At 36.5% G+C, this 10,143-nt stretch overlaps 1 protein-coding gene across 1 annotated transcript; it reads left to right on the forward strand.

Moving 5' to 3' along the window:
- Positions 1–905: 905 nt before the first annotated feature.
- Positions 906–8,431, forward strand: slc25a46 (solute carrier family 25 member 46). Its single transcript, XM_055200931.2, has 8 exons — positions 906–1,392; positions 1,774–1,816; positions 1,956–2,013; positions 2,167–2,244; positions 5,400–5,500; positions 5,625–5,681; positions 6,036–6,093; positions 7,204–8,431. The coding sequence occupies exons 1-8, from the start codon at positions 1,140–1,142 to the stop codon at positions 7,789–7,791; spliced, it is 1,236 nt and encodes a 411-aa protein (XP_055056906.2). The 5' UTR covers positions 906–1,139; the 3' UTR covers positions 7,792–8,431.
- Positions 8,432–10,143: the final 1,712 nt, after the last annotated feature.

Here is a 10,143-nt window from a genome sequence, read left to right on the forward strand (position 1 = left end):
ACATAGTTCAGGACAAAACAATAACTATTTTAGGTAGTAATAGGTTTTATTTCCATTTTGTTAATAAGTATACATTACTTTTAAAGGATTAGCTTTAACAAATGGATTAAAAATCATATTGCAAAAGTGGCCCATTTTTCTGCAACCCTCGGATTGAAATGTAAATTTTCCTCATAAATTGTATTTAATTAAAGAGACAATTAAAATGAAATGCTTATTAAGTATTACCTGTCCACAGAGCTTTTTATATACATTTAATAAAAGATCTCTCTTTGCAGTCCTTCTATGCTCACCTTAGCAGACATATAGCCTACCATTGATAGACAGATCAAGTTGTCTACTGTTGTGGACAAAGGAATCATGGCTTAAATTGCCCATTTTACCTGATAACAATATTTAATAATTAGAAAAAAAGTTTTTAGATTTCTATAGTTCCCCTTTTGTCAAGGTTGAAATGCTTAGATAAATTTTATCGAGGCCATCAATTAAATTACTCAGATACCCAAATAAGTATATTAACACACTATATTCTAAAAGGAAAGACACACAACATGTTGTCACAAGTCACGACACAACAGTATTGTCATTTCATCTATTTTTTTCTTTTGACTTATAATTTTATAATATAATTCTTTATATTCTTAATTAATTTTAAATTAATTAATATTATTTTAATATTCTTTTAATTAATTCAAGTTTTTTTTTTGCAGACAGTAACTTGAAGGATACCCATTATCTGCATCTGTCAAAGTGAAAAATAAATTGGCTCTTGAGAATGGATTGCTATTGTATTTTGTTGTATATAATTGTATCTTTGAATTAGCTAAGAAACTATTTACATGTACATACTTGCACATTTGGCTTGCATACGCCAAACAGCTAAACTACATATCCCAGAATTCCACACAACGGAAGTAAAATGTCACCAGACAAAAGTCACTGTAGCGGGTGTTGGGTTGTTTTGCTAAAGCACTAGCATTGCTCACAGCCTGGGTCAAGTAGCAGATCAATATCGAAATTGCGATATTCGTTCCTTTATTTTTCAATGAATTCGCATCAAATCAACGAGGTTATAAGTCATAGGAAGTCGGACTGATATATTTAATAATTTCAGTGTCTTATCCCCATCGTTTCCCAGCATGACTTCTCGTCGGCCTGACAACTTTGAGGGTTTGGGTTACAGGGGCAGGGAAGATCCGTCATTCAGCGGGGGTTATTCAGGGAGGTCATTTAATAATTCATCTAGTGCTGATCTCCAGCAGTGGGTCACCACACCTCCGGATATACCCGGCAGCCGAAACCTGCATTTTGATGACCACACACCCCAATTTGAGACGGCACCTGCTCCGCCTGGTGCTGCAGACGACACACAGTCAACGACTCCACCGTCCGGTAAGATTTGAGTACAGTTTGCATGCCCTGAGACATTTTAAATAATATAAATATTGTCTGAACATTGACATGTTAGTGTATAACAGCAGTATCTCACTCACTCTGGTGGTCGCTGAGATACTGTCAAGAGTTCTTATAAGACCCGCCCCGACCCGCCCCTTTATGTACTGTAGTCGACTTTATGCGGCTCTGCTTCACCTTCACTTTCACTTTGCTCTTTGCACACAATTCACACTGATTTGCCAACAAGTCCTTCGTTTTAGTCGGTTCTTTTGGCGATTCGATCGAACCGATTTAATAAATGAATAGAATTGTGCAAAATTAGCAAGAGCTAAAGTATCTTTCCCCTAAAAAATGACTTCCCTAACCTTTGTCTTTTAGAGCAACTGAACAGATTTGCTGGGTTCGGGATAGGTCTTGCAAGGTAACAAAACACCAAATATCCACTGCTTAGGCAATGCACAACCATGTATGTATTGTGAGTGTAAAATATCAGACAGACCTTATGTTAGTGAACCCATATTTTTTAAATTATTATTTCTTATTAATTCTATTTTGATTAGCCTTTTTACAGAAAATGTACTGGCCCATCCTTGCATTGTGTTTCGACGTCAATGTCAGGTAAACCTATAAGAATCAAAATTGCTCACCATCATTCTCCATGTCTTTCCAAAATGCTTTTGGATGTTTGTACATAAACATTCATTATCATAAGTAGTACAGAAATTGATATGAGGTGTATGTGTGACATGGATTTTTTAAAAATTGTTTCAGGTGAACTATCATGCTAGGTGTTACCACTTGTCACCACTGACAGCCATCAGCGTGATGTACAATGTCACAAAAACTCAGGTAATTAATGTCATAAAACATAAATTATATATAAGGTGAAATATATGTTTGGGGTTGTTGCTCAAAAATGTTTTATATGGCTTTTTGTTACAAATTATTGATAACTAGTTAAGTGCATGCATTTGTGACCCTACCTGTGAAAACTAACCTATAGTCCGTTTTGGGATTTACTTTTTTACATAAAAACATCCTATATAATGTGAAATATTGACTGAGTAATGAGGGACATTAAACTCCTAAATTTGGACTAGCCTGGATTCACAGACAGGGTCATATTGGCCACTGCATGTATATGTATCTTTTATACAACCAAAAGGTGTATTATCACAGACAAATAACAAATTTAAAAATAAAGTGCAAATTTATTTATTGACTTTTAGATGCATGGGAACTTGAATATATTAAAAATGGTAAATAACATCACCATGTGAGGACCGGATAACTTTTTTTAAAACCTTGTGTACTGATAATTCTGTTGATATTACCTAAACAAACTCCAACATAATTAGCAAAAAAAAAAAAAATAGAAAAACACATGACTCTCATAAGTCCTCAGAAACATTAACATACTCATACTGTACAATAAAACATATACACAAATTTACATTTGTAAAACCCCACTGGTCATTAAATTTACCTTCCTCATGGAACCTTAACAGAATTATACCTTATCCTCTCTGTGTTGCCAAATATTGTCAAAATCATTCAACTTCTCTTTGGAATATATTTGTAATGAGAACATTCAGTCACATTTTTAGAGAATCATGGTCACATTTGTGAGAAAATCAAAGTCACATTTGTAGGAAAATCATGGTCACATTTGTGAAAAAAATCATGGTTACATTTGTGAGAAATACAGTACATATTTGTAACACCTCTGCATTTTCACTCAAATTGCTTTTGTATTTGAAAGCATTTTCTGTTTTTTTGCAGGCCGAGTTTCCCTTTGCAAAGCAGATTGAGTTTGTTTGCAACATGTTGGATTTGTTTGTTTAAATATGGCACAAAATTCACTCCATAGTAGTGTCCTTGACTTGACATCACCCATAGGTTTATGAAGAGCTTTTTTAAACCCAATAGTAGGCGGTGCCTTCCATCGCCATCTTGGCTGTGGTTCACCGTGCATCACTTGCGGATAACCGAAAACGGGTAAAGAGGCAGGACGTGGGTGAAGCTGAGGTGGCTGGTTGCTGAAACCACGCCCGCCTAGCTTGACTGTAGTGACAGCAGTGGCAGTTCACACGTCACTTAAGTGGCCACACTCTTAATTATGCCTAACTTTAACCCCCCCCCCTCCACAGTTGTCATGAAGGGCAAAATCAGCTATATAGACCAAAAACACTTTTTGTACCAGGCTGCAAACACATTATTGCTGTAAAGTTGGGCATTTTAACATGGGGTCTATGGAAATTGACTCCCTTTTGGCGGCCAGTCAATGAATTGCAGTTTAAGTCACTCTCATATTGGCTTACTCCAAGAGATCAGAGGGTTGCCCCTTGGTCCTGACCCGACATTTAAAAGAAACGTTCTAAATTAGAACCCACTACTGTTTGTCACATGGCGGCTTAAGGCAGAAACTGCTTCATGGCCATTTTATACACGGTACGCGGAGCAACCATTGTGCGTAAGACGCAAGTCTAAATGCATTTACTAGAAATAAAAATTAAGTTTAGACTTTAAAATAGTGTCATAAACCTTTGTTAAACACAAATCTTACTTTTTGCGATAATCCAAAAATCTATGGGAAAAATTAATAGGCTTTTTAGCGAGGGAACCAGTGTCCCGCTAACTTCAGGGGATAATTCCTTAATCACCTGGCTGCAGGGCCAGATTATCCATAGACGGGATTGGGCGAGTGCCCTGGGGCACCAGGCAATGGGATGCACCAAGGGCTTCAGACTGCGGCCAAAATTTTTTGTTTTTTTACAAGTACTCGCGCATGTGCGGGCACGCACCCGTGACAAAACTACGGAAGCCGCGATCATGTTTTAAACGCTCATTTACATGACGCGTAGTTATGTCACCATGCGCTCAGTTGATTGTACCAATGGGTTTATGCAGCCCGGGTAAAGTCAACACATCTCACTCAGAACCACGAGGAGACTCGTTGGCGTGTATTTAAAATTAAACATTGCAGAGATGAGAGATAAACAGAGAGGTAGAACTTTTAGCTGACATTAACACCAACAACATTGTAGATGAGAATAAATGTTTCAGACATCAGTGCCAAGTTAAGGAAAACCGGATAAAAGATGAGAAACGTGTAAACAAGTATGTAGATTGCCCTGCCACTCACCTCATGTATATATCTTATGCCTAGATTTAGTTAAGGGGGTTGTATGATTCTTTCTTTCATAACTGCCTATTTTAAAGGTGCGCTAAGCGAATTCACGCGTTTTAGACCATAAAACATTTTTTGTTACATACAGCAAACATCTCACTATCTGCTTGCTGCCTGTCCACTGATCAAACTGTAAACAAAAGCAACAGACAGCACAGGCTCAACAAACTTCAATATAAACACAGTGGCCAAACCTAGCACCACAAAACAAAACAAAGTGTTCCACCCAATAAACAACGAAAATGATTTGGGGTGGGGGTTGGGCACGTTCATGAAAGCACGAAAGGGAGGGGGAGGAGTTAGCTATGCTCCGTCTGTTTGAATACAATTCAAACATCAACAAAAACTAACGTCTCGCAGATTCGCTTAGAACGCCTTTAAAAGTATATATATATATATATATTTATATAATATAACAATATAACATAATATAACATAATATAATATAATATTGGGGGGGCACTTGAAATTTGGTCACCCTGGGGCACTTCACTGTGTTAATCCGGGCCTGCCAGGCTGTCACAAGGGAGGAAACTAAAGAATAAAGTTGCAACTAGAGATTGTTGTGCCTCACAAATTAAAAAGTGGCTGTAAGAAAATTGCTAAAGCCTTAAACACTTCCACTATCTGAGAAATAATGAACAAGTTTACAAATAAACTATAGATGTTACAAATCTGCTTGGAAGAGGATGTGTGTCTATATTGTCTTAATGCAAAATCCACTGCTTTCATTAAAAATTAACAGCATATTCGGTTGTGACCACGACTGTATGATATGTTAAGTTGAATGTTTCTCTTATACACTTAATTACAGGGTCCAAAGGCTTTATGGAAAGGAATGGGCAGCACTTTTGTTGTGCAGGGAGTCACCCTTGGAACTGAGGGAATCATCAGTGAATGCACCCCATTGCCAAGGTATAGAAATATACAACATTTGTATGCCATTCTTTATAAGTGCCTGTTACTTGATTAAATGCAGGTAGTGTATTGAGACAAATTGCAGTTCTCTCATATCTAATCCAGTCATTTACTTTCACAGAGAGTTATCACACAGGTGGATCCCCAAACAAGTTGTAGGACATTTAGTGCTCAAAGGGTAAGCTGAGAGTTTTTTTTCTTTAGTTAATAATGATAAGTGTTTATATAGTATACTCTGTATCAAGATGTAAATTTCCAATGGTTTTTGGTATTGTTTATAAAAATGGAGAATCTGCTGGTTATACAGTTTATCACTTGCGTCTTATATGAGTCATTATTTTACATCATTCTTCCATGTCCAGTAACTATTTGAATAAGCATCTGACTAAGCTTATTTCATACACAGATATTTGCACAATAATCCCTCAAAGAATACGGAAAGGGAATTCCATAGGGTTGACATTTAAATTATCTGTGTCTTCCTTATCTTGTTTAGCACTTTGATCTTGTGAAATCATTGTCTTTTTTCCAGTTTGACATATGTGGTTGCGATGCCGTTTTACTCAGCAAGTCTCATAGAAACTGTACAGGTAAGTCTATAAGTGTTTGGACACTGGATTCAGTAAAGACTAATGTACATAAATTTATAATATAAAAAACAAGAGATGATTAAAATACATTTCATATGTTGCTTAAAACAAGTGAACAAATTGTATCTTTTGAATAACTTTATTCAAAAGATACACTGAATTTTTTTCTTAATATTAGTTTTTCTTGTCAGGTAAATTTTCTAGTTTCAAGAATGAAGAGCAGGACATTAATTACAATTAAGATTTTTGTAGTATAAAAACATGCTATTAATAATACTTTTGAATTCTTGTTTTTAGAATATCAATGATGAATTTGTAATATAATATTATTTCTTCATTAGAAATAGTATACTGCTTTGTGGCACCTCAGAAAACAACAATCCATCTAGGTGCTTCGTCTAGTCTCAGGAAACAATCTGAGCTTTGTGGGGCACCTCAGAAAAACACAATCCATCTAGGCGCTTCGTCTAGTCTCAGGAAACAATCTGATATGATCTTGTGGTAAATCACAAAATTACCTCTCCAATGCGTCAGTTTCCAAGGTTGCATGAGATGGAAAATATCAAATTATCTGTCCTGTTGCGGCAGAATCTAAATATGATAACAGCTACAAGTTTTGCTCATATTTTGCCTTTTGGATAGCTGCAGAAATGTTGCCAATTTGTGAAAAACTAGTTGGAAATTGCAACAAGTTGTTGTTGTAATAATAATGTCTTTTCTCATCTGTGGAACATCTGCAGAACCACAATAGCATGAAACATACTCTACCTTATCGCAAACGTTTGTAGTTATTTCAGCTATTGCACTCATACAAGTTGCTGCAAAGGCTGTTTTTCCAAAGTAAAAGGCGGAGTCCATGATGCTTGAAAGCCAATGTTGATATTTGAAGTCACCTAAACAAACACGCCCCTACCCCAATAGAATCTGGACTTTCTGTTGATAGACCCGCCCCACACATACGCAACCCGGCATTTGATATGATTTGATTGGCTCTAAGTGTGTTTTGGTAGTCGGCCCGTCTCCTTTTCCAAAGAGTTTTTCAAACATCGTGGACTCCGCCTTCAAGCAATATATAAAACATTCACAATACTTTTGATGTTCCCTCACCAGAGTGAAATAATCCGAGACAATCCAGGCATACTGGATTGCGTGAAAGAAGGCATTGGACGTGTAATGGGAATGGGTATACCCCACAGCAAGCGCCTACTTCCTCTCTGGAACCTGGTTTTCCCTACGGTACTCCACGGCATTCTTCACTATATCATCAGTTCCAGCGTGCAGAGGCTGGTTCTTTATCTGTTGCGTCGTCAAAAAAATGGTTCGCAGAAACCCCTTGCATCTGACTCAGGACTGGACTCGGTTCAGTCGATGCTGGATGCCTACTTTCCCGAGCTCATGGCCAGCTTTGCAGCCAGCCTGTGTGCGGATGTGCTGTTGTTTCCTTTAGAAACTGTGTTGCACAGGCTGCACATCCAAGGAACACGCACCATCATTGACAACACTGACCTGGGTTTCGAGGTTTTGCCCATAAACACGCAATATGAAGGAATGAGAGACTGCATTAACTCAATTCGGCGCGAGGAGGGCACCATGGGTTTCTACAAGGGCTTCGGCTCCATCGTGGTGCAGTACTCGCTGCACGCTGCGGTGCTGCAGATCACCAAAATGATCTACTCAGCGATGTTGCGAAATGCTTGAGTGGAATGATTCAGTGAGATTTCTTTCAAATTTCATTAAGGGATTCTTTTTGGGTTGGACATTCCAAAAAAAGTGTGATTTGGCTACAAATACGTGATGTTTTTTTGGCCCTCCTCTGTGAATTGGCAGCTTACATTTGTTGTTTCACGAAGCACTGGTTGTCTAGTTAATTTGCACGATTAATTTTATTAGCAGTAATGCAGTTGTGCTTACATGTTGTAACCATCCACCACCACACGTACCAAAAGCATGATATTTTCGACCATCAACTGTTGTAATTATGTTCTCAGTCACTTCGCTGGACATTGGATCTCATGATGTGGTGTGAATGTGGTGGTTCTGTTGGTTACAGGCAACATTTGTTAAAGGACTGTGCCATGTTCTTGCAATGTGTCCAATGTGAGTAGTTGTATAAAATGCCATTAAATAATATTTGTATCTTTGTGAAACTTGTGCTAATGTTTTAAACAACAATCTGCCATGTCAACTTGATATAGAAGATAATTCGTTAAATTCCTTGAAATGGTAATCATTATGTACACGGACGCATGTGTAAAACGAACCCATCTGGTTAGTATAGCAAATAATCAAAGGTCTAAATTATTGAGCCATGTGCTTTAAAATAAATTTCTGAAATATGTTTTGGGTGAAAACCTAGTGTTGTTTTTATAATTGTGTTGCTTGTGTCTGTTACATGTTTTAAAGAACATATTCACCTGAAGCCTACATATCTTTTGCACTCTACGTGCAATCTTTCCCCCTTCCAACAAAATGGTGTACATCTCTACTGATAACCTGCATCTGGTGTATACATCATATAGATCTACTCTATCACTATTTGTTTATCATTAAGAAATGGTGCAAGTTCAAGGGAATTAAGCACACTTATAGTTCCCAAATATCCCTTTTACAAATGTTTGTTATAATTTTCTATTATTTTGGTTTGGTTAAGCACATTTAATATTGTCATAAAATGTCAGATATTTGTGTGTGTATGTTGGGTTGCTTAAAATTCCAGTGTACCTTAGGAGAGACACTGCATTATTTGACAGAAAACTTCAACAAGTAAAAAACAAAAAGCTAAACATGTCTTGTTATTTGATTTAGATACAATCAACACAGCAGGTACAATTTTTGTCCTTTTTAGGCATTTTTTAGGAATGCTAAGGAGTTAAAAACAGAGAGATTGAATGAATTCATATCTTATTTTGTGTGAAAGTGATGGCAATCTTTTTCAAACGTAATCTAACCACCACCCCCATTTTGTGCATGAATGAATTTATCTTCGAATGTGCAATGAAATCAGGTTATGGAAATGTTAGGGTGATTGATTACAAGCAATGGTTTGAGTCATATTATGTGTAAGCATTATCTTTATCACGTTTCTCAGTTTGGTATAAAAGGGGAGCCTTTAATGATTTTCAAAAGTGGTCAGAGATGGACAGCAGAAAGGTTTATGGTAAGTATGTTGCAATTGTATTACTTGTATACTAGTTTTCAGTTTTCAAATGTGCCTTTGTTGACATGTTTTTTCTTATCTTTAAACATTTTTCTTCACAGAACTGGTATTTGTAGTTTTCATATTTAACTTTATCAGATCAAGTCTACAATGGCAAAAGGATGGATGTCTCCAGACTATAAAGAATGATGCCCATGGAATAATAAAACCTTATGTGGATGTAAGTCTATATGCAAGTCATTTACATGTCATATTGACTTAATATTCTTTATTGAATCTTCCTGAACCTCAATTAAGAGCATGGGGTCATGCTTTCCACTGGTCAGGGGTTTGATTTTAAGGGAATGCACATACTAATAACATTAATAGTTTAAGGGGCGGTTTCTCGGACAGGGATTAGACTAGTCCTAGACTAAAATAAATGTAAGAGCTGTCCAAACTCAAAACAATTTGCACTGACATATCTTAAAATACATCAGTGGCCTTTGTTTTGCCTCAAAATGCACATAAGTAATGTTTTTAGTAAGGTATGTTTGTTAAAACTAGTTATATTTCCCAATTAAACTCAGGTCTAGTCCTGGCTTAAGCTAATCCCTGTATGGGAAACCGCCCCTAAATGTGTTTATAAAAATATTTCACTTAAATGATTGCTTTTTATTTCATTTCTTTTCTCAGATATTAGGTCTGTCATGCAGAAATTATACGAAGGTTTGTTAACAACAAACAGTGTTCACATATATATGTCCATTATTTATTTATTAAATCATAATTTAAATGTAAAGGTATAGTTGGGATTTTGAAACATGCTCTTTCTCACCTTCAGTTTGAAAAGGATCCTACCTGCATCTTTAATTGGATTCCTTCAAAAAAGAACTCATGCCGCCTTTATAAAG

This window comes from Misgurnus anguillicaudatus, chromosome 22 (assembly GCF_027580225.2).
Source record: "Misgurnus anguillicaudatus chromosome 22, ASM2758022v2, whole genome shotgun sequence".
Taxonomy (NCBI): Eukaryota; Metazoa; Chordata; class Actinopteri; order Cypriniformes; family Cobitidae; genus Misgurnus; species Misgurnus anguillicaudatus.

Excerpts from the sequence above, each read along its gene's own strand:
- slc25a46 (XM_055200931.2), top strand. The coding sequence starts at position 1,140 with ATGACTTCTCGTCGGCCTGACAACTTTGAGGGTTTGGGTTACAGGGGC. Across the intron at positions 2,245-5,399 it reads ACAATGTCACAAAAACTCAG|GGTCCAAAGGCTTTATGGAA; the intron begins GTAATTAATGTC and ends ACTTAATTACAG. Across the intron at positions 5,682-6,035 it reads GGACATTTAGTGCTCAAAGG|TTTGACATATGTGGTTGCGA; the intron begins GTAAGCTGAGAG and ends TCTTTTTTCCAG.